Below are 23,290 nucleotides of genomic sequence, written 5' to 3'. Positions count from 1 at the left end.
AAAAACTTTTTATTTTTTCCATATATTTATATGAAAAAATAAAAACAGATTTTCTACTGATGTAGGAACTCTGAATTTGTCACCGTTTTCGATACTGCGGGAAAAATATGACAATTATTAAGAAAACAGTTTTAGAACATTTTAATTTTTTTTTCAGAAATGCCCCTCTACATACTTTGAGCTTTTTTAATATAAAATAATGCATAACACAATTTTAATTTTCAAATGGATTTGAAAAAAAAAAAAGAAACACATGCTCGATCTCAAGCATTTCCCAGGAAGTCAGAACCTTCAGTCCGCTCTAGCAGCGGGTCGGTGCAGACTGAGAGCCCTCCTTACCTTTGGATCGATGGCCTTGAAACTCGGATCGTCCTCATCCACCTCGAAGAAGAGCTCGGAGGCGGTGACCGACAGGGTGCCTTTCACCACCGCAGCCGGAGCGATGAGCTGGGCGCTGGTGCTCAGGTTTACCGGGCCTGCCGGACACACACACGCCGCTCAGAACTTCCACTCACACCGCTGTGTTAAGTTGAAATTAATACATGCTTAATAGCGCTTCTGCGAACTCTCTTACAACAATAATACGCCGTTAAAGGCCCAGTGGAGAAGTAAATATGAAAAAAAAGAAGAAGCAGAAGAAAAATCACAAATCACAGCAAAAATAAACTTCGTTAAAACTGAAGACATTTTCAGTATCGACTCTCCGTCAGTGAAGCATTGACTGCGGGCTTTGGGGAGAAGCCGCTTCATCTCTCATCCATCTTAATTTATGCCAGTATGACACAAAGATCCGCGGGCTCAGGGGAGCAGCGAGCGGAGGCTCTTCTTGCCCGGCCCGGCGCTGCACATGTGCGGGCATTGTGTTGCAGATGTGCGCCGCGGAACCGCTGAGCTTGATTTCCCAGCAGAGCGCCGGGCGGCGGGCTAACACACAAATGGATCCACGCTCAACTCCCTCTGCTGAACCCCGGGGAGCGCTGACACGTTATCCGTGGGTTGGAATAACAGTTTTGTTTTTTTTTAGCCCGTTCACTCAAAAAAAGACAAAAAAAAAAAGACATTCAATTCCACCTGAGGCATAGACAGCTGCTGCTGCTGCTGCTGCTTCAGGTGACGAGATGAGTCGCCGCAGCTCCCAACTTCCGCCCCTCCGCAGATCACGTCATTAGACAGGGATCAACGTTTAACCCCGCTGTTGCTTTATTTCAACCGACTCTGCGTCTATTCTGATGCCAGATTCCCCAGATTATGAATCTAATCCGATTAGAGAAGCGGAGTAATATTTAATTAAACAAAGATTATTGAAATATTACGGGCATATTTAGTCCAAAAGGAGAAGGAATGCTGTATGAAGGTTTATTAGGTGAATAAGCTTGAAGAAGAAAATGTAACGATCTTGTAAAAATAAAAAAAATAAAAAAATAATAATGAACATTCTGATCCAGAATCCACATTGCTAAAATATATTTGATAAAAAATAAAATCTTTGGAGTTGAGAGGGTAAAAAATAGCATGTGTGTCTTTAATGCTACCCAGATGACGTTCACTGGCTATCATAAAGGATGTATAATATGTTTAATAGGATGTATAATAATAATTTAAAAAATACTTATATTGTTCTGGAAATTAACTGCACCTTTATATCACAACAAGATGGAATCTTTAAGATGTGATTTAAAACATAGAGACAAAATGTCCTTAAACAACAAAACAAATCTATACACAGCAAAAACAAAATATTACCAGCTTTTTTTTCTTTGTCTAGTTTCTGGCTCAAATGTCTTCGTACTCTTGAAAAAAAGTCAAAACTTACAAGTAACTTTTCAGCAGGATATAGAAACTTGTTTTCAGTAAATAATTCTTTAATATTGATGACAAAGTATTTTTCTACAGGCAGATTGTTTCACTTATGGGAAAAATGTCTTGTTAAAAGTGAAACTTGTAGTTTTTCATCTATATTAAGGAATTATTGACTTAAAACAAGCTTCTATATTTTGCTGAAAAGTTACTTGCAAGTTATTTTTGACTCATTTCAAGTGTACCAAGATATTTGTAGTAGAAACAAGACCAACAGTACTTGGCAAGATTTTATGTTTTTGCAGTGTATTCAAATGAAGTAACAGGAACACAGAATACAGTGTGTGTTTGCGTGTGTGTGTGTGTGTGTGTGTGTGTGTGAGATGTTGCTGACTGTAAGGCAGGAGAAGAAGATGATCTCCTTCCGTACCTGTTAGGTTCTCCAGGTCTTTGTCCTCCAGGGAGGACAGGGTGTCATCGTCTCCATCCAGGGACGTCTCGCTCTCCGTGTTCTGATTGGCCAGAGCCTGGCTCCTGATGGACTGCTTCAGGATGTCGTCCTCGGACGCTGCATGGGGAGGACAGAGGGTTTCTCTTCTTATTCAGCTCATGCTTCGGCGTTTTGATGGAGAACACTGCAGCTCTGCTCGGCCGCGTTGCTCAGTCATGGAGGGCTTTTAGCTTATCGTTATTAATCAGAGGGACAAACGCGCCGCTCTATTGCACAACGCAGCTTGACGGAACGCAGACATTCATCTGAGGCTCGAGTCTTGCAAAAGTAAAGCTGAGCGTAATGTTTTTGTTCTAACATTTTTTATGGAAAGCTTCATTCCTGTCGGTGGAAGTAAAACACATCAACAAAATGGACGTCTAATCGTCGAATCTCGAGTGTTTGCAACTTTTTAGACCTAAAAAAATATGCAGGAAAATGTGTTCATTTCATTTTATAACCCCAACAGTTTTTCTAGATCAGCAGATCAGTTTTCACACCTAGCGTCATGACAACGGGGGACAGCAGTGCCTGCTGCTGGTTCAGACCAACGTCAAGCTGACATCTAAATGCAACATCCAAACACACACGCACGCACACACACACACACACACACACACACACACACACGCACACACGCACACACACACCACACACACATCAGCTCTTTATCCAAACCCCATTTAAACAAGATGAACAGATTAGGACTTGAGCTGCTGATCAACAATCTGCAAACAGTAAAAAAGAGTCGCATGGCGGACGGGACGGGACGATTGGCTGGAGAGCCTGCACTGTTTGTAAACACGCAGCCTGTAACGCAGCTGCTAATCCCAGCGTTCTGGTCGAGGAAGCGCCTCGGCGGAGAGAGTCGTCAGAAAATCCCGGGGATTTCTCGTCATCACCTGAGACGGAGAGGAGCAGCTAGACTCTAGGAGCCGCCGCAGGAAGCGGGGCCTTGTCATGGAAAATATGCAGCTCACTGATATTTAGAATGGCCTTCCTGTAATTAAGCCTCCCTGGAGGATTCTTTAGTTAGCGGCAGTGAAATTACTACCAGCTCTCCTAATATGTACCACATGCCTTTTGTGTTTGTGCCACGCCAAGTGGACAGAAGAGTTGTTAGAAGAGCTGGGGAAAAAAAAAAAAAAAAAAAACAGGCAGCGGGACGGAATTTTAATTTATTAACTCTCATTTTAATACTACGATGGGGGGGTCACGTAAAAATAAAACACTCTGATGGGATTCAAAACAGACACTGATAGTCTTCTGTAGAAATGTTGGGAGGGAATGTCACAAACCATGAAGAAATAAGTTGTTCCTTTTAGTTCAAGAAATACAAACGTAACATTCCAGTCCTGTAGATTTTTACACTGAAGATTTTTTTTCCCGTTTTGTCTCATTTGTATAGTTTATTATTTGAAATGACGCTTTATTCAAATCGCATTCAACTTTACACATTTGACATTTATTTACCTATTTTAATTGACTTTCTCACTTTACATCTTTTACCATTTTAAACTTTTTACTCTTTTAGGAACTCACTCTATTTTAATCTTTTTTTTTTATTTACACTACTTTGAACTGAATTTATTTCTACGTTGACCGTTATTTTAGAAAATAAATTTTAAATCTATTTTTATTTCACTCTAAATTTATTTTAAAAAAAATTTCCTGAATTTGTTAAATACATTTTCAAATCAACATTTTCACTATTCTATTAAGTTTTGTTTAATTTGATTTATTTTGTTAGACTTTATAAATAGGTCTCTCTCTTCATAATAATATATATATATATATATACACACACACCCACACACACAGAGAGAGAGAAATAGGTGTAGTTATACACATATTACAGTTTGTATCTTTCAAGCGTCTATCAAACAGTCAGCAGGCTGACTTACAGTATTAGATTCAGGAAGTAAAACACAAAAATGATGAAAAAGTAAAATCCTGACTGGCAGATTGCAAATATTTCTACTTTAAAACAAAAACAAATGTAATCAAGTAACTTCAGCAGAACCAAGCTTTTCGCCCAGAACTACCTGCTCACTCCACTCAAGCATGCACGCTCGCGGCAATTAAATTGTCAGAATTAACAAATTTGTTTTTAACGGGAGCGCGGCCAGCAGTGTGGTCATGAGGCGAGTATTGATTAGCAGAACAGAGACATTAGTCTTCAGGTATTTACTCTGCCACCTCTGCTACACGGGCCCCATACCAGACCGAATCAATCCCCCGAAAAAAAATAAAAAATGCTTCTTTCCAGCCATAAATACAGAGCAGCCTACTCTAGTCCACTGGCAGCCACACGCTTCCCTCTGGAAGTCGACTTGGCTCAGAATGAATGACAACAGTTTCTCCCCTCTTTAACACAGGCAGCAGAACGTTCACAGTATTTGTTTTCTTTTTCTATTTTTTTTTTTTTTTTTTTACACAGAGTTCAGATTGTGTTTAAAATAAAAACGTGAACAACATTCTAATTTTAGCATGAAATTTGATGAGTAGCCAGCTAACTGTGGAGGGCTCCAGCATCTCTTGGATATTTTCTCAGAGAGTGAGCCTGTGTCCCTCCCCCTGCCCCAACACCCCCCTCTGCAGCTGATGAATATAATTACAGCCAGATACGACCTCTGTGCTCCGTGTGAAAACTCAGTCCCGCGTTCTCCTCTGGAGGAGAACTTCCGTAACAAATGTCGGGTCGGCTAAAAACAAGACGAAAGGTTACATCAGAAAATGGATGCCGTCAAAGCTTCGGTGTCACAGAGTTATTCTAATGATATATTTCCACAGTTTAGTCGCACAGTATTCCCTTACAAGGTTTGGCCATTCGGCAACTGGCTGCTGGCTATTTTTACACAATATCTGAGGCAGGGATAGGAGATTTTTCTTACATTCATTTGTCTTGTGCCACAGATGGATGAATTCATGACATTGGCTTAAGTTATTCGGAATAGAATCAAACCAGCGGCGTGGATGGGAGTCTACAGGGGGACCCTCAACTCATTTTCCTCTGTGAAAAAAAAAGCACTAATGGGAGAATAAGTGGGATGTCTGAGCTCGGTTTTGGCTTGACTGGAGGGAAACGTGAAGAAATTGTATGGGAAGTTGAATTCAGCAGCAGGGGAAGAGCGACCTGCAGCTGCACTGGAGCCGTTACTGCAGGACCAGGAGCCTCCCAGGACCCTGGAAGTCCCCAAAACTTATTGCCTCTAAATCATTTTCTTACCGGCTGCTGTCACACCTGCCATTCATCCCTGGAGAAGACGACGCATTAGGAGGGACACGCAGGGGAGAAGAAAAAAATCATGTTCAGCGCAGGATCATTCATGATAGTCCCACCGTGACTGCAGCGGGGTTTCCATTAACCATAAAACTGAGCAAACTGAAACTACAAAAATAAGTTTGCTTAATGGAAATATTCATAAAAAAATAAAGAAAATCTCATTTTTAATATGTTTTTGTGGCTTTTCAAACGTATGAAAATATTTTGGAAAAACTGCAATGGAAATACTTTTTTTCACATCTCGGTCCAAATGTTACTACTGGCAGAAACAATGAAAACAGGAAGTGGTAGGAGGAGTATTGTTTTTATTTTCTTCATACAATGTGCAGCTGGATCCACCAGAGCTCTCACAGCATCACACAGTTCATAAAAAGTTGTCTGATTCCAATGTGTTGAATCCATAACTCTTCTGTAAAATGGCCGACTACAGTTTCCCCATACATAGAGGCTTGTCGCTCCAAATGCCTGATTAAGACGCTGGCATCTCCTCTGATTGGCTGACAGATGATGAACACTAGCACTATGGTTGAATTATGAACATAGCTCAATGAACTGTTTACACCCGTTGCTCCCATGAGATTTAACGACTCTAGAACCATTACTACCGCACACAAAATCAGTAAGTGTTCCAGTGCCGGACAGTACTGTACCGTTCCTTTGTAGCTGTTGCCATTTTTTCTTTAGAGAAATGCGATTGGACACAAGCTATGCTCCTCACAAGAAGGGGAACCAATCACAGTCGCCTCTCACACCTGGGATTTGGAGTTACATCATCCTTGTTAAGAGTTTTTACAGGTAGTGTCGAATTTTTGTAACAGAGCGGTTCTACGTGTCAATACGTCATCAGGTTGTTTCAGCAAGTCTCTGTAAAAGTCCTCAGAGAATACAGCAATGTATTGATTTTAGAAAATATCATTTGTATTTTTAAATACTAATGTATTTTCAAACGTACCTCAGTACTTTAACTTTCGTAGAAGTAGTCGCACAGTAAGCAACCTTTACTTGTAGTTGAGTAAGATTTGATAATAATATCAATAATTTTCCTTAAGTACTAGAGTTGAGTTGGAAAAATTTCAGTAATTTAAAAAGCATTTTTTGTTGTATTTGAATATCTGTTAGCACAGTTTTTATTTTCAAATATTGTAAGTAGTCATTTTTTAAAGCACAATTGACCATATTCATTATTGGTGTGCAATCCTCACATTTTGGTATCTATCCGATAAGTAAATATCTTGGTATCGGCCAAGATTGCCGATACCAATACTTTTTATTGTGGTTCGGTATATGAAACTTCCGACCTTTAATTGGTTTGTGTTTTGAATTATTTTGTTAAATCATAGGGTTGCATCTATAAGTGTCAACAAAATACATTAACATGGAATAGAATAATAAAATGTATGCATTTTTCCTAAATACAAACATATAATTTGAGAACAAGCATAAAGAACATTTTTCAAGGTATACTCAAAAAATGAAAATACAAAAAAAATACATTTTTAAGGAGGAATCTCAAACTGAAGTATCAATCTTATCACACCAATACTGATCTGATACCAATGGATCAATCCGCCCACCTCTGATGCACATTATTTACTTAAATGATCGCAATGCGCTATTTCTAATAATTGAACAGTATTTTATGTTGTCAGTATGTTCTTTTGTTTTAGTTATATTTAATACTCGTGTTTATTTGCCTTGTTTACCTGCCACTTTGCTGCTGCCACACCTAAAGTTCCCCACTTTCCATTTCTATCTTAATCTCATTGTAAACAAAAAGTAAACTTTGTTTTATTACAATTCTTACTTTAATATTCAAAACATGCTACAATACTGTTCTGCCAAACTGCATTTAACAGGAAGTTAAATGTAGCCTTTGTTTTGGAGCAGAAAGTTAAAACAAAGGTTTGTGTATATGAGGCATGTTTGGAACTTAATGCGTTTAGGAAAAACAAAACTTGAAAACTCCACCAGATCTTCACATTCATTAAAAATAAAAAAAAACAATCTGGGAATTTTAAAAGTTGGATGCAGGAATCTTTACTTACATAAGAATGGCCTTAGACACAAATGTTGAATAAAGATGAGAAGAAAAAAAAACAAGTTTATTCTTGACTACAACCAGTGTTTGGTTTGTGCAAGTACACTGGAGTATATATGTGCTGCTCCTCAGTCACACAAACATAACACACTGCTTCCTGCGGGGCGCTGAGGCCACGCCCCCAACACGCGCTGGATATTCCTCCATCACAGAAACAAATGATTTCTACAACCATGGACTACTGACACCACATCTCTGAGTCCAGAACACAACACTGACCAAAATACACACACACACACACACACCCACACACACACACACCCACGCACCCCCGCACACACACACACCCACGCACACACACACACCCACGCACACACACACACGCACGCAGTGTGGATTATATGCAGTAAAGTAAGATTTAATGACATTATTAGGTAAACACATGAAATGTATTCAAAATATCACACATTCATTTTGTGACAAAATGATAGTGATATCTCATATCTAAATCTGATATTTAGATATCACTTTTTTTTTCTTTTTGTTTTTTTAAAGACCCTCAATTTCAAGTTAATTCCCAAGAAAATCCACATCAGTTCCCACAACGTTCATGTGAAATTTTCAGTTTGGAACGTTTCTAAACTGACCCAGCTAAACTGAAAGTTTCTGAAACTTCTCTTCCCCTTTGCATACGCTAATGATACTGGATCTATTTGTCTAGAAAGCCAGTGGGAACAAATTGTTCTAAACACACAATTCCTCGTAGTGTGTCTTTTTTTGTGTTTTCTTTCTTTACACTGTAAAAACAAAATCTTACCAAACAATGGTGGTCTAGTTTCAAGAACAAATATCTTGAAATAAGACAAAACAAACTTCCAAATGACTTTTCAGCAACAAATAAAAGCTTGTTTTAAAACAATAATTACTTAGTATTGATGAAAAACACTAGTTTCACTTCATAACATTTTTCAGTGAAATATTTACCAATGGAACTGGACCAATTTAATCAATAATAAGGAATAAGTCAAAACAAGTTCCTAACTCTTGCTGAAAGGTTTTGTCTAACTTACAAGTACCTCAGATATTTGCACTAGAAACTAGAGCAAACATACTTGGTAAGATTTTATGTTTTTGCAGTGCATCTTAACCCCAGCAAAACTGAGGTAACTAGGTTTGGTTCTACAAAAAACCTAAACTTTATCTTCTCTAGTCTTTCCCGTGTTGAACAGTGGCTAAAAAAAAACATTAGCCTCCATGTCGCATCAGAACCACAATAAAAAGGAAAACACAAACGCTGTGTTGGGTTGTTGGGGGCAACATTATCGTGGGAGTTGCTTCTTGGTCGTGGATGTTTTTCCACCTAAATAAATGCGGCCAAAACCAAAGGTGAGATTTTCTCAGCTTTTCTGTGCAAGTTAATGCTACAGAAAAAAATAAATAAATAAAAGATCAAATTGTTTTAAGAGCTTTCACACCTCTTTAAAAATGCTGCCGCTAAACATGGAGGTTTGCTCCAGGCTAACGTGACGAGTCCGACGACGGAAAGGGGGGAAGTCCCAATATGACCTTTATTTAGACGGGAAATAAACAGAGCAGGGAGAGAGATTTCTACTAACCACCAGTATCAGCCGCCACTACACGGCCGCAGCAAGCGGATAAACAAACTTCTTCCTTTCCAACACCCGATGATTCATAATCCAGTGAATTAGGCGAACTCGAGAGTAGGCTTAATTTATGTGAAATTCAAATGTGGGTGTTTTACTGTGTGTTGTGGAACAATAAATCTTTTATTGCAACAAGAGGGACTAATCTTTATTAGCTTGTACCTCGTTGCGATGTGGTAGAAGGGAGGAAAAAAAAAAAAAAAAAAAAGAGCGCACAGTAAATTCAGACGTAGAGGAGCTGGACTGACCGTGTTCGGCGGCCGCTTTGAGCGCCGCTTCCGAGTGACTGGATCCAAACGGGTTCCTGATGAAGCGCCGTCGTCTCCTTAAATCGTCCTCCCAGTAGTCCAGGCGCCAGAACTCCCTCGGCCGGCTGCAGCGAGACAGAGGTTGCACATGTGTTAACAATTACCAGCCAGCATGGTATAGCGGGCCCGGCATTAGCACTTGGTCGGAACAGGCATGCATAAAGCCTGCATTGTGTTTGGACTCCCCCCCCCCCTTTTTTTTTTCCTCACAACTCTCAGGATTCTGTCTTCAAAAGCATTCACCCTGTGCATGCTGGGATGGCGAGTCATTGCAGCCCTTTGCTTTTGACAATGACTCCATTTCCATCTCTGAGGTAAAGGTGTCCCCCCTCCCTCCCCATCTTCCACCCTCCGGCTGTTTCCGAGGAGACGGACTGAGTGAGTGGGCACCATCACAGCTGAGTGAACACAAGACACCATGGTCATTTCCCACACGCGTTTGTGGCACACGCTTCCATTCTGGGCTCATTTCGGGCCCAGCAGGACACTTCTTGTCAGGATTCATGGCCGGCAGGCAGGAGAAGGCCATTACCGACATGGAGGAAAAGAGGGGGGGGTCGGCTAGAGCTACTAATATTAATCAATGTCTGTGGGCACAATTTTAATTTGTAGCTTAGATCTCCCTTTTTAACCAGAGTTAGTCAGCAGGAAAAGGCTCTCTGGAAGGGGGAACCGTTGACTTGTTGATTGTACAAGCATTCTTGTCACTTTTCTATTTTGAAAGGTGAAAATGATATTCATTACACTTTCAACAACTGACAAAATATGATTAAACTTTGATGTAGAATTTTTTTAAATTTATTTTTTCCCCCACAAACTTTAACCAAATGACACGGTCAAGGTTAGGAAGGAAGAATATTCAAGTCTCCCAGCCTGTTCAGCTGTGTATTTGTTAAAGGGGAAATATTACGTGTTTTCCAGCTACTTAGTTACTTGATTACGCATTAAAGTGATACTATGTTGCCTTCAGTTGTTAACAAAATGCTACATATATCAAATATGACTTAACAAATTTGACTTTGTAGCTTAAAGGCTTGAAATTGGGCCTCTGACTCTTTCTGAAACTCCGCCTCCAGGAAGTCATCACAACACGGCTCCTCTATTAACCCTTTAACAACATTTTTGCCAGCGTTGCACTGAGCAGTAGCTCCTATAATGAGCTCAGCAGATGCTCAGTTCCACCAGGTGTTTGCTAATTGCGGCTGGCAAGTCTGAAGGAGCTGAGCAGAGAAGTAACTGGGACAGACTTCTGCTAAACAACGATTATGTTCAAAGTCTTACTCCAAGTTCTCTTAAAGTATCAAATATCTGTAGCAAGTACATTTAAATATTAAACATGCAAAGTGATGCACTTCAATACTTGCTACATTAGAAATAAAAATACATATTTGTGTTCCAAGAAAAACAAACATAGTTTTTCCCTCAAGTATTGAATTTCATTATGAATCGGGCAAGGCTTTCATTGGTCTTTGTGACTTCACCAACACCTGCTAATGCCTGAGATTCTTTTAGGTAATTAAGACGTCAACCAGAAAGAAGAACATTCCTGTAGTGAAGGAGGTCATGGAGGAGTTTAGTGCAACATTTGAAAATGCAAAGAATCTGGTGAGGAGGAGACAGGATGATTCACCATGGCGACCCCCAAGAGGAGCAGAGGAAAGAGGAAGAATGAGAAGGGTTTATACGTATATTTAAAACTTTCTGTGAAATCAGAAAAATAAAACGATCTGAGCTTCACTGTATTGAGTGCTGAATATCGGGCCTCAGATGTAATTTCAATATGAGGATGATTTGTAAAACTTCTGTTCCATTTAGGGAAGCAAGAAGATGTGAACTATTCATTTTCTCAATAGGACAGGTTCAATCTGGTCGTTTAGTTATCAGAGGCATGATGTGTTACAGCCACGAGGGACGTCTGAGGCCAAGTTTGAGCATAATTAACATTTATTTTATTTGTAGTTATGCTACATTTCCACAAAAAAATGTATCACTAATTTCTTGAATATTTTAGGACACAGTTTAAGGCATCAAAACAAAACAAAAATTAGCAGTTAGAGCTGACAGTCCCAGATGTTGCCATTAGTAACATCTGGTTGTTGATCATGTGACTCTTGTGAGGCAAGAAAAAGTGTTTCCATTACAGTTTTGTGAAATAAACCAATTATGATACAGCCCCCAAAAAAAAAAAAAACTTCAGCCAAAACTTTTTCTTTTTGATGTTTCCATTTATTTTCAAAACGTTGAATTGTGTAATTATATGTTCAATGACAACACATCTAGAGCAGTTAACCACCATTAGTGTGTAAATGCTGTGTAATGTGCTTTGGAGTCCTCTGACTTGATAAAATGTTTTACAAGTACAGGACATTTACTGTTTCCATTGCAGTACAAGGAAGCATGCAGCTCTTTCCTCCCTGTAAGCAACAGTGTGACAAATTAATAATAATACACAGCAACAAAAGTCAGTAATTTAAGAAGGAAAACTATTCAGGTTCAAAATGTCAGCACTGTGTCTTAGACGACAAACTGCAGCAGAAGTTTGCAGAAATTCCGAAAGAAAAGATTCATAAAAATATGGCAATGTCGATAAACCCTGTGTTTGATGAGGTGCTTTTTCAGCCATATTGAAGGATTTCACAAAACTGCAACAGAATTTTTTTTCTCGCATCACTCAAGTCACACGATGAACAACCATCCATCCATTTTCTGTACACCCTTAACCCTAGAGGGATCGTGAGGGTTGCTGGTGCCTATCTCCAGCTAACGTTCCGGGCGAGAGGCGGGACAGGTCACCAGTCTGTCGCAGGGCAACACAGAGAGACAGACAGGACACACAACCATGCACACACACACACTCACACCTAGGGAGAATTTGGAGAGCCCAATAAACTTTACAGTCATGTTTTTGGACTGTGGGAGGAAGCCGGAGTACCCAGAGAGAACCCACGCATGCACAGGAAGAACATGTAAACTCCATGCAGAAAGACCGCAGGCTTGGAATTGAACTCAGAACCTTCTTGCTGCAAGGCAACAGCTCTACCAACTGCGCCACTGTGTAGTACTATGATGAACAACCTGATGTCCCTAATGGTGGATCGTTGAAGAAGACAACAGGAAGTAGTAGTAGAATAATGGTTTGTTTTTGCTGTATTCAGACAATCTGCAGCTGGCTCCACCAGAGCTGTCACAGCTTCACACAGTTCATAAAAAGTTGCGAGTCATTCCAACGTGTTGAATCTGTGGCTCTTCTGAAAAATAGCCAACCAATTTCCCCAAAATGGCCACACTTAGCCGCTCCCAGGTAGGCGGGGCTTGTCGCTCCAAACGCCTGAATAAGACGCCAACATCTCCTCTGATTGGCTGACAGATGATGAGCGGTAGGGTCATGGATAAATTATTTCATGAAACTGTTTACATCCTATGCCGGCATGAGTTTTAACTGCTTATCACATGAACGAGCTAATTCACATATGATTTTAATTTAATTTCTTATTCAACGGAAACATAAAATTGTGTTTTCCCAACATTAGCAGAACACAGAAAAAGATGTGAGCACACAAGTAATGGAAACGCAGCTACAAAACGATCAAACCAAGAGCAGCTTTATGCAAGAAAATGAAAATATTCTAAACCTGTCTGCCTGATTAATCAAAATGTAAACAAAATGGAGGACCCAAAATGAAAAAGAAAAGCTTGTATGTTAAGTGGAATGATGCACACAGGCAGGTTGAGGGAGTGCAGAGGTGTGTGCAGGACCAGATTTCTGCTCGGTGACAAAGACCGTGTTCCGTGTTCGTCTGCGATAGTCTCAGAACGCAAACAGCCAATTCATCATCCTGCCCACCGTTGGTATTCATCTATGAAAATAATTATTGAGGCCGAGCACAGAGTGGCTCCGAACTGAGGCGGCGCTCACCTCGCCTCGCACGAGGTGGGGAAACGTCCGACTCGCACAATGCACATTAATCCATCAGGGTGGAGTAATTAGTTGCAGGGGGTGATGGGAGTTGGAGGAGGTGTGGGGTTGGGGGGGTATCACCTCTGCCAGCTTTATTCATCCAGCTGGCTGTGACCAGGCGACAGAGGAAGTCCTAATGATGAGGTGCCAGCAGAGGTGGACGACAGCGAGAGATATCCGCTCATCAATCCCCCCCCGATGAGAGGAGACCGCCGTTAAAAAAAAAAAAAAAAAAAAAAAAAAAAAAAAAAAAAGAACGGCCAGCGCTCCACAACCCCCCGCCCTGCACACCCAGTGTGTTTCCACAAAGATAATAAATTATTCAGAGCCCAAGGCTTCCTGAGTACAATTTATAGACGCACTATTCTTCAAAATAACAACTATTAAAATAACAAAAGGGGCCGGCGTTTGTGTTCCAGCTCACGCCAGCCACTTGTGTAATTAGTAATTAGTTGGGTCATAAATAGTGTCTGGTAAAAAGGAGGGGCTGTTGATAAAAGCAGGTTTTTACTTTTAAAGGTGGCCTACTATGTGTCCCTGAACCATACAAAATATATCCATCACATTTTTTGCACAAATTCATTCTTTGATAAAGAGATTTTAAGCTCCTTTCAGAATGAGCTGTTTTTAGGGCGTCATGTCACTTTAAATCCAAATAAGTTGCTGCTGGCCACGCCCCCTCCTCCCAACTCAAAGTTTACACTCGCACATAAAATGGAACATCTTTTGACAAGCAGAAGTGGAGCCTCCTGTACAACCAACAGGAATGCAGCAAGTGATTTCTGGATAATAAGTCAACAACAAAACACTTGTCTTTTCCAGCAGCCATTGCACAGTGGCAAAACCAGCTGAGCAATTGTGTTGGAGTGCCGCTGGGGTTGCTAGGTAACGGGCAGTGCCTGCTGATTTGTGAGACTACATTCCAGAGGATCGAAGTCAACACTCTTCTTCGCTTTGTGGTCATAATTCGAAGTCTGACTGCGGTCGCATTTAATTAGTAGAATGAATGACGACAAAGAATATATATATTTCAACAAAAAACAAGACCTGCTGCATGAGTGTAGACAGAGAAGCCTTGTGAGGTGGGTCACTACGCCAGTTTTCTGTTAAAGAAAATGGACAAAATTAAGAAGATGATTCTAAAGAATCGTGATTATTGAAACACTGGCTAACGTTCTATCAGTGCAAAACTAAAGAGCCGTTTCACAGGTTTCCAGGGAGTCTGCACTGCGTTTTTCTCCAGTTCTAAAACTACAATATATTTAGACAAAAATACTTAGATTGGTTCTTTAAAACCCAGCTTAAGATTAAAGAAATCACAAAACATGAGCGTTTCGCTGCTATAGACAACAGAATTAGATGAGCTGAACTGATAACTGATCAGTTACACATCAACCTTTGGTTTGTGAAACCTTTTCTCAATATCAGAGAACAAAAAATGTTTTTGAAAATATTCCTGAAAGGCCATATTGTCCTCATCAACCCAATATCATGCATCGTCCCATCTGGTCAAATGGATTTGCTGTTAATAGTGAAAAACACTTATTGCATAAGGTCAGCTACATATTAGACTCTACAGACCACCGTTATGAAGGTCAAAGTTCATGACGTTTCAAGAAAAACAGAACAAAAACTATTTGTTCAGAAGGTCACCAAGAGCATTATTAGCTCTATTCTCTTCCCCAGAAATTAAAAAAAGTGAAATAACTTTGGTCGATCATTTTATGACAATGTCTTTTGAATTGATTAAATCATAATGAAGAGCACCATGTTGGATAATACGGCTCACTCCCACCGTCAGGTATGATGGAGCGAAGGGGATGAGTTCAACCATCAAGTGTTCAAGAGTCAAATGAAGGTCAGCAGCTTAGGTCTGTCGCAATAATCAATCAATCAATCAATCAATCACTATAAATTAAAAGCAGCTCAAAATGTGTGTGGTCTATTATTTTTCTCTCTTTCTACCAAAAACTGGAAGACAAATGTCTTCAGCCTGGTACTTTGGTTTTTTTAAGGATAACTTTGTTCACTTATTTTGGATATTTAAAATGTCTTTCAGTTCCAGTGTTAAATGATCATTAGAAATTAAACTTTATTGATCTCTGACACTGCATTATTATGCCATTATATTACTTAAAAGTCTCAGAACAACATTATTGTTTATCGCGATAAATTCTGGGACAATTTATTGTCCAGTAAACCGTTTCAACCTGACAAGCTGAACAGCTGTTTTAACTTCTTTTATTTATAAGAATCTTATCTTATCACAGTTGTAACTTTTTTCTTTTTTTTATTTATTTTTTTATTGTCCTTATTCTAGAAAGTTGTTTCACTTCAGTATCTGTAAGCAGTACATAAGAGTTTTTAATCCATGACAAGTGAGAAGTACAAAAACAGCACAGTTCATTCAACAAGCTGAAGGGTTCTGTTGCAAACGGCTCGGTACCGGAGCTTCAGGGACATGATTTGATTGGTCGCCTTGGCAACAGAGGGATCCTCAGAATTGCACGGTTCTAAAGTTATGGCTGATTCTGTTTCAGCAGCGTTGCCGGCGAGTACGTGATAACATGACCTTTATCATGCCGAACAGGACATGCAAAGCAGATAGGCTTTCATATATCACCATAAGCGGCTGCACTTTGGCACAAACAGCCATTCATAACCTTTCTGCTAAATTAATTTGGGCACAGTCATTGAGCACTGCATATGCACCGGAGATTTTTACCTTCCTGCTTATTTGATATTAATGCCAGTTTCTACTGGCAGCCCTCAAATCGCTCAAACATTGCCGCTATATCTCCCACCAACCCCCCAAAGATAATTTTGCTTTGATTTGCATAAACCATGTGTTTAGAAGAAACGAGAGCAGTGGCCGACCGGGGATTTGTCATGTTGAGGAGCCGGGAAGCCAGAGCGCTGGCTCTTTGTCAAAACCGTGGCAGTGATGGCTCCAGTCTGATCTCTGGGCTCAAATTAAAATGAAAACGGGACCAAACAACCGTCCCGATGAAACGCTTCGGTGTGATTAAGTTGTGCAGGGGGGGGGTGATTTTCTGCGTGTGCGCTAATGCCTATCCTTCCTACTCCAACGAGGTGAGCAGGAGCCCATCTACATGAGTTAATTCACCTCGGCTAATGTTGTTTACAAGATTCAGCCGAGGTGATCCCGGGGTCATGGACGTGGAAACATTTCCATCTTAGCCCCCGCGTCCTCTCTGTTAATCAGAGGAACAACTTATTTAATGAGTCTATTTCTCATTTTCGACCTAAAAGCAAAGGTAGATACAATATTTAATAAAATGATAGCAGCACTGCATGAAAATCACTGATAGAGGCACTCTGTTTTTAGGGACTCCGTTTAAAAACAAGGATGCCTAAAGCTGGACATGCAACATGTTCACTCGCTGCATTTCCATGGCAAATGTGCGCAAAACCTTTTTGATATTCCACTAATAATGAAAAAAAATTATAATTTTGCTGTGGTCATCTGCTCAGTCTAGCAGATGACCACAGATCATTTCATTACATCTTTATATTGTATTTTTATATTGTTATTAAATACAACAGTTGGCATTCATTTCCAGAGATGCATACCACAGAACAACTCGGTTCTTTTCTGTTCCTTACTTCTAACTTCTGGTAAAATCCATCTCTTCTTGGTAGCGTGCCTAGTAAAATGAAAATGTGTGTTTGACAAAACGATATATTTTTGAAATAAAATTGCAGGTGCTCAAGTTTAAACAGTGTTTCTGAAAAACAAGTGTTGAGAAGCTTAATCCATCTTCAACGGAAAGTCATCCTGACATGTCAGTTCTAACTGTTGTAGAGTAACGGCAACGAGCTGCTCTACTTTGAATAACTCCAAGTTTACTTGAAGTTGCAGTGATTATATTCAATTAAAATATGCAGTTAAAATCACAAAAATAAGCTTATTAAAAAACATGCCTCGACGTCATCCTCCTACCGCTTCCTGTTGTCGTAACATCCTGTTGATCGCATGACTTGTGTGAGTGTGAAAAGAACGCTTCCGTTGGAATACACATTTACATCGTCCTAGCACAAAACCTTCTTGTCAAATAATGCAAGTTTTTCAGAAATCGCCACGCTTCCATTAAGCACATTTATTTTCAGAATTTCAATTTGCGCAACATAAAGTCAATAGGAACCCAGCTACCTACAATTTCCAATTAAATCAAATTTATTAACATTTCTCAGAAAACAACAGAAGTTAAAAACAGAGAAAGTTTCACACTGCCCCTCTGCCTCCTCGGCAGCTGGTTCAGACCCGGGTCCTCCCACAGAGTTGCGCTCCCAAATGAAATAACGCCCATCAAAGGCCTAATTACCTTCGCATGAAGTTTCCAATTAGCGATGATTATACAGAGTGTAGATCTTACAACAAAAGCAGACCATTAAACAGTAATTATATCTGATTATATGGAGAGGGAGGGGATAGATGTTGCGTCGGACGGTTTTCATTCCAGGGGAAAGCGAAGCGTCGTTGACAGATTTCCACCACGCCGGCCGACGAACGCCATTTGTATTTTTGATGAAGACACATTTTTCCTGTGATTTTGACAATGCGCATGTGAGACCATTCATCACCGGCGCGGTGAGGTAATGAGGCCATCCGCCGGACCGGGGTTGCATAATTCTGCCATTACTGGCCCATTGCAATATTCCTCTGACCTCTAGCTTTCAGTGCTGATCTTGAATCCTGTGACAAATCTAGAACCACTACACTATGCTTCCACAAACTACGGCTGGAAAGGTAAGCGGTGCTCAAGGTCAGATAAGATTGGGTAGAGGGGAAGAATGTTTCTGTCTGAGATCCCAGTTTTCAAACCAAACATGGAGGAATGTTAAAAAGATCCCCCTAAAGCCCTGAGGTTCAATGGAAAGTTGGATGCTATAATAAACTCATCCAAGCTAAATGTAAAGTGCCTGACGATAACACTCAGTAAGAATATTGACTAAATTTAAATTTAAATAATCTAGTGAATTGAACTTGTTTAGCAGTTTAAATTTTGGGGGGGGGTTTTTCAAAAGAAAAAAAAAGGTAGGGGCGAGGCGGGGCGGGGGGAATTCGATTTTATTTGGCAACTGTTTTTAAGGCTAAACTTGAACTTCTTCTGATCCGGCTTTCTACACTTGGAGCTGAACCTGAACCCAAACACACAGACGGGTCCATCTAAAGCAAATCCAGAACACAGGCTGAAGATGAACGACTAAAAGGCGATCATCACAATGCTACGCATGTGACTTTTCTGTGTGGACTTTTCTGCATTAGCTGCAGAACAAAGTGCTGGGTTCTAAAGATAAAGGTGTTTCCCTCCACACCCCCTTTTTCTCTTTTCTTTTTTTTCCCCCCTGTAATGTTGAAAGTAGCAAAATAAATGACCTGCTGGTCTCATGGTGTAATTACAGTGGCTGGAAGCATACCAATCTATCAAGAGGAAGGAGAGGGGGGGGCGCTGACATGCTGCAAAGGGGTTAGTCAAAGGAGATAGCCTTTGACTAACTACTGGCCCTGAACAATCGATACCGGCCACATATTGCATCCAGGCGGAAAGGAGAAAGAGAAGGAAAAAAAAGAGCTCTAAAAACTTCCCAAACGGCTTTTCATTCAGATATTGATCAGCAACCCTTTATCGTGACCTTGTTCCACCGAGCCATATACTTTAAGGCATTATGAAACTCATAAATCTGATAGTAGCTGCAGAATCCCGGCTGGCGGTGAAGCGGCGAGGCGCAGAGGTGTGATGGTGTAATTGGTCTTTTTCTTTTTTTTTTTGGGATGAGAGGCGTGCTTCCATGTTTCATCACCAATGTTCCATTACGACTCCAGGTGTAATGGAAAGGAGAACGGACCAATAGATAACAGGAAGCAAGGAGACGAAGCTACAACACACTGGAGGTTCTGGGAAAACAATGCGATCCTTTCGAGATTCATGCCATTCTTGATGTTTTAAATATGTATGTTTCAGATCTTTAAAAATATATATATATCTGAGTAAGCTAGTCTGAGTCTGACAACCTGAATCTCTGATTTGGCTTTGACTAGGCCTCTCCAAAACTGTCATGAACTGTGATATTTGGACTTTAAAAGGGCAGTATTATGTATTTTCCAGGCACAAAGTGGGCACTTTATGGTATTTTGGTAACTATAGTATTTTTATAATAATTCTAAAAATACTATATCAGATATGACTTTAAAAAAATACTTTAACTGAACACCTTCAAATTGGGTCTCTGTCTCTTTAAAAATCCTCTTGCTTTGTCTGAAACTCCACCTTCAGGAAGTCATCACAACATGGCTCCTCCATTAACCCTCTAATGATTTTACCAGCGATTCTCTGAGAAGTCCCTCCAGTAATGAACTCAGCAGATGTGCAGTTCCACCAGGTGGTGTTTGCTAATTGCTGCTGGCTAGTCTGAAGGAGCTAAATGGGGGAGTTGCAGAGGAGGGATACTCTATGAGGCAGCAGCTTTTAAACTGCAACTCTGAGGAGGAGCTTCGTCTTGAAGGCAGGGCTAGGTCCATCAAGGCGTCTGTGCAGCTGACTGGTTGCCATGGAGATTAAAGGATTTCTCAAACATGCATGAAAGAGTCAAGGCAACACTCCAGGTATGTTTTTGATTTGAGATCATCATAACATAATGTAAAGCTAAAAAAAACAACAACAAAAAAAACATGATACAGCCCAATGAAGGTGTTTTGATGAAACTTTGAAAAAAAACTCCTGTTTGTCGATAAGTTGTTTGGAAATTGATATAATTTACAAAACTGAAATGGAAACGCTTTTTTTCGCTCATCACGAGTCACATGAGCAACAACCAGATATTACTACTGTCGCAAACCACAAAGACAACAGGAAGTAGGAGGATTACGTCGCAGCACGTTTATTTTTTTTTAATAATGGATGTTTCGGCCTTTTATTACACCAATCTGCGCAGCAGACTCAGGTCTTATTCTTAAGAATTTACATTTATACATCAAATAAAGCCTACCAGCCGCTGCTTCTGTGAGGATTAAAAGATCCAACCTCTTATTAAAGAAAACAAAAAAAGAAAGATCCAACCTCAAATGAACCACTTTCCCTTCACAGCCATTTTAAAAATTGGCTGCCAAAAGTCATTTTTTAAATCTCAGAATATGCTGCAACACTTAGCCGTGCTAACATATGGACATCATCAGCTGTTAATATGTTTCGCCGTGACACGTTGTTGCTATTCCTCGCAGGCCCCGCCACTGTACTGTATATACAGTGGATGTAAATGTTATCATTGAGGCTATATTCTAATTCATAGCCATGAGCCAGACCGCATGGTGGGGCCCTTGTGGCATGTTATTTTATGGAACCCGTGGAACGCACATCTGTCAAACTTGGGATGGTCTCCCCAGAGATTTAAAGAACATCCTTTTTGTTCGAGTCACAACTTTTTCTAGTCCCAGACGCACGTCAAAGTGAATGATGAATGACCTGGAGGGGTGTGCATGAAAGCCATTCATGGACTCTGGTGCAGAAGAAGTCTGTGAGATGGGAAAGGGACCGGGACCCATTTATGCTCCGTTTGTGTTTACGGCTGCATCAAAGCAGATGGATGATCACAACTTGAGCTCCGGCTAAATGGTTTTCAAGTAGCCAGCGAGGGGACCAGAGGAAACAACCTTTTGGTAGTCGGCCGCAGCTGCCCGGCCTCAGAACGGCGGCCTGCGTTTGTGTTTAGACTGCTGGTGTTTAGAAGAAAACCAAAAAAATGGAGCTAATTTTGAAGATGATCTGGTTTAGAAGCAACAGACAATCTGACCTAGTTTATGCAAACTCGCAAGTTCATTTCTTGTCCCTCTATGTCCTCAGTGACAGTGGAATCTCTGACTCCCTCCACTTTTATGAACAGTTCATCCACTTCCGCTTCAAACAGCAGTATATTATTGTTGTTTAAAGCATAAAATCAACTTTTTTGAGCTTTGGATCATACTGTAATGTTACTCCCTCATTAAAAACATCCCTTAGTCTCCCGTGGCAACCATTCAGCTGTGCAAAAATGCTGGATGACCCAAGCACCGCCTTCAAGGACGAAGCTCCATGGAGCTGTAGTTTCCAAGCTTCCACCCTCTTCTGTGACTCCCCAACTCAGCTCCTTCAGACTAGCCAGCAGCAATTAGCAAACATTATAGAAGCTACTCAGTGAAACGCTGGGAAAATCGTTAAAGGGTTAATAGAGGAGCCATGTTGTGATGATTTCCTCAAGGCGGAGTTTTAGAAGGAGCAGGAGTTTCTTAAAGAGACAGAGCCCCGATTTCAAGATGTTAAATGAAGTTGTTTAAAGTCACTTTTGATATTTACAACATTTTTTTATAACAACTAAAGGTAACAGTTACTTGAATGTGACATAAAATAGCACATCATACCAGGAAAATTCATAGTACTGTCCCTTTAAAATTAAATGTGGTTACATGCCAACACACACACAAAAAAAAGTTTGTACCATTTTAAATAATGTTCTGTGGAACTCTCTGACAGAAGTAATATTTTATGTTGCTTTATTTTTTTTGTAATGTGGTTAATTTACCAAAAAATAGACTTAATCTAAAAAAAAAAGTAGTTGTACTAAAGTGTTAGTGCCATCTTCCCCGTCTTCATACTTCTGAGTCGGATCATTTCCCCTCTCCTGCTGCGTGTCATCCATCCTCTCTCTTCTTCTCGTCCTCCCTCTCCACCCCCTCGTGTCACGGCACAGCCGACGGCCCGTGTTTCCTAAACTGTTATGCTCTTGTTTCCTATGGTTATATTCTCCGCTGACGTGCTGGAGTCCCATTTCCTTTTTCAGCTGCGAGTCCAGAGTACCAGCGCAGTCGTAATGTACAGCGCGTCCATAAAACACTCACGGGGCCCAGCGCAGACACTGAGCAGACCACGACTTTAGCACATGCATTACTTTCAATATTATGCACCATAATTTTGATTTAAGTCCGCAACAGGAGGATACAAGTGGAAATTATTCTTGCTGCTCGAGCTTCTCATGCAATCATTAATATAGCAAAATACTAGGCGATGTGACACAAACGGCCTCGCTGCAGCACGCCTGGTCCTGTGACGTCGTTTGGGTTTGAGCCGAAACCAGAAGTGAGTGAATATTAAAACACTTGTTGGGTGGTTTTGTTCATGTGACCACAAGGGCACCAATTGTATCAGACATGCACAGAGAAAGCGATTATTGATTGGGATCAGCCGGGCTTTAGCTCGGTTGGTCCTGACTGGAGTGAAGAGAATTTAATGCGGCTGTTCTCGGCATCTCTGGCTGCGTTTCTATTGATGCTAAAATTGAGTAAACTGGAATTACTAAATGAATTCGAAAAAACCTGACAATTAAAAAAAAACATGTTTCAAAATTAGTATATTTTGCAAAACTGCAACAGAAACCCCGTCTTACAGCAGCTCCTGCCTGGAACAGCTGGTGTGATGTTGGCTCTGCTCGTCAAAAAAACTTAAAAATTTAATAGAAAGGCAAGAAACTCCATTGGGAATGCTGCTCTTTTGTCTTCTTATGCTCTAGGTACTTAGAAAAAATGCAATCTGTAAATGTTTGTATAAGCAGGTAAGTATTTAAAGAAGCCAGAAATCCCCACATTGTGTCTTTAACTTTGGCTTTTTGGGTGGTGGTGTTTTTCAGGCATAGATTAACTAAATGAAGTGAAGGATTTAGTTTAGATCTGAAAATGTAAATGATTAGTGGGTTATAAC

General features: G+C 40.3%; 1 protein-coding gene across 1 annotated transcript in view; it reads right to left on the bottom strand.

Moving 5' to 3' along the window:
- The window catches only part of lrba (LPS-responsive vesicle trafficking, beach and anchor containing), a 233,103-nt gene that overhangs the window by 94,511 nt on the left and 115,302 nt on the right, over window positions 1-23,290 (bottom strand). Inside the window, exons 37-39 of the mRNA XM_008405468.2 lie at window positions 9,524-9,648; window positions 2,228-2,365; window positions 340-476 (exon numbers count right to left, since the gene is read on the bottom strand). Coding sequence (XP_008403690.1) covers window positions 340-476; window positions 2,228-2,365; window positions 9,524-9,648 — 400 coding nt within the window. The remainder of the gene's footprint in view (window positions 1-339; window positions 477-2,227; window positions 2,366-9,523; window positions 9,649-23,290) is intronic.

The sequence above is a fragment of the Poecilia reticulata genome, linkage group LG1 (genome assembly GCF_000633615.1).
Source record: "Poecilia reticulata strain Guanapo linkage group LG1, Guppy_female_1.0+MT, whole genome shotgun sequence".
NCBI classification, from domain to species: Eukaryota; Metazoa; Chordata; class Actinopteri; order Cyprinodontiformes; family Poeciliidae; genus Poecilia; species Poecilia reticulata.
This window is presented reverse-complemented; position numbering and strand designations above follow the sequence as displayed.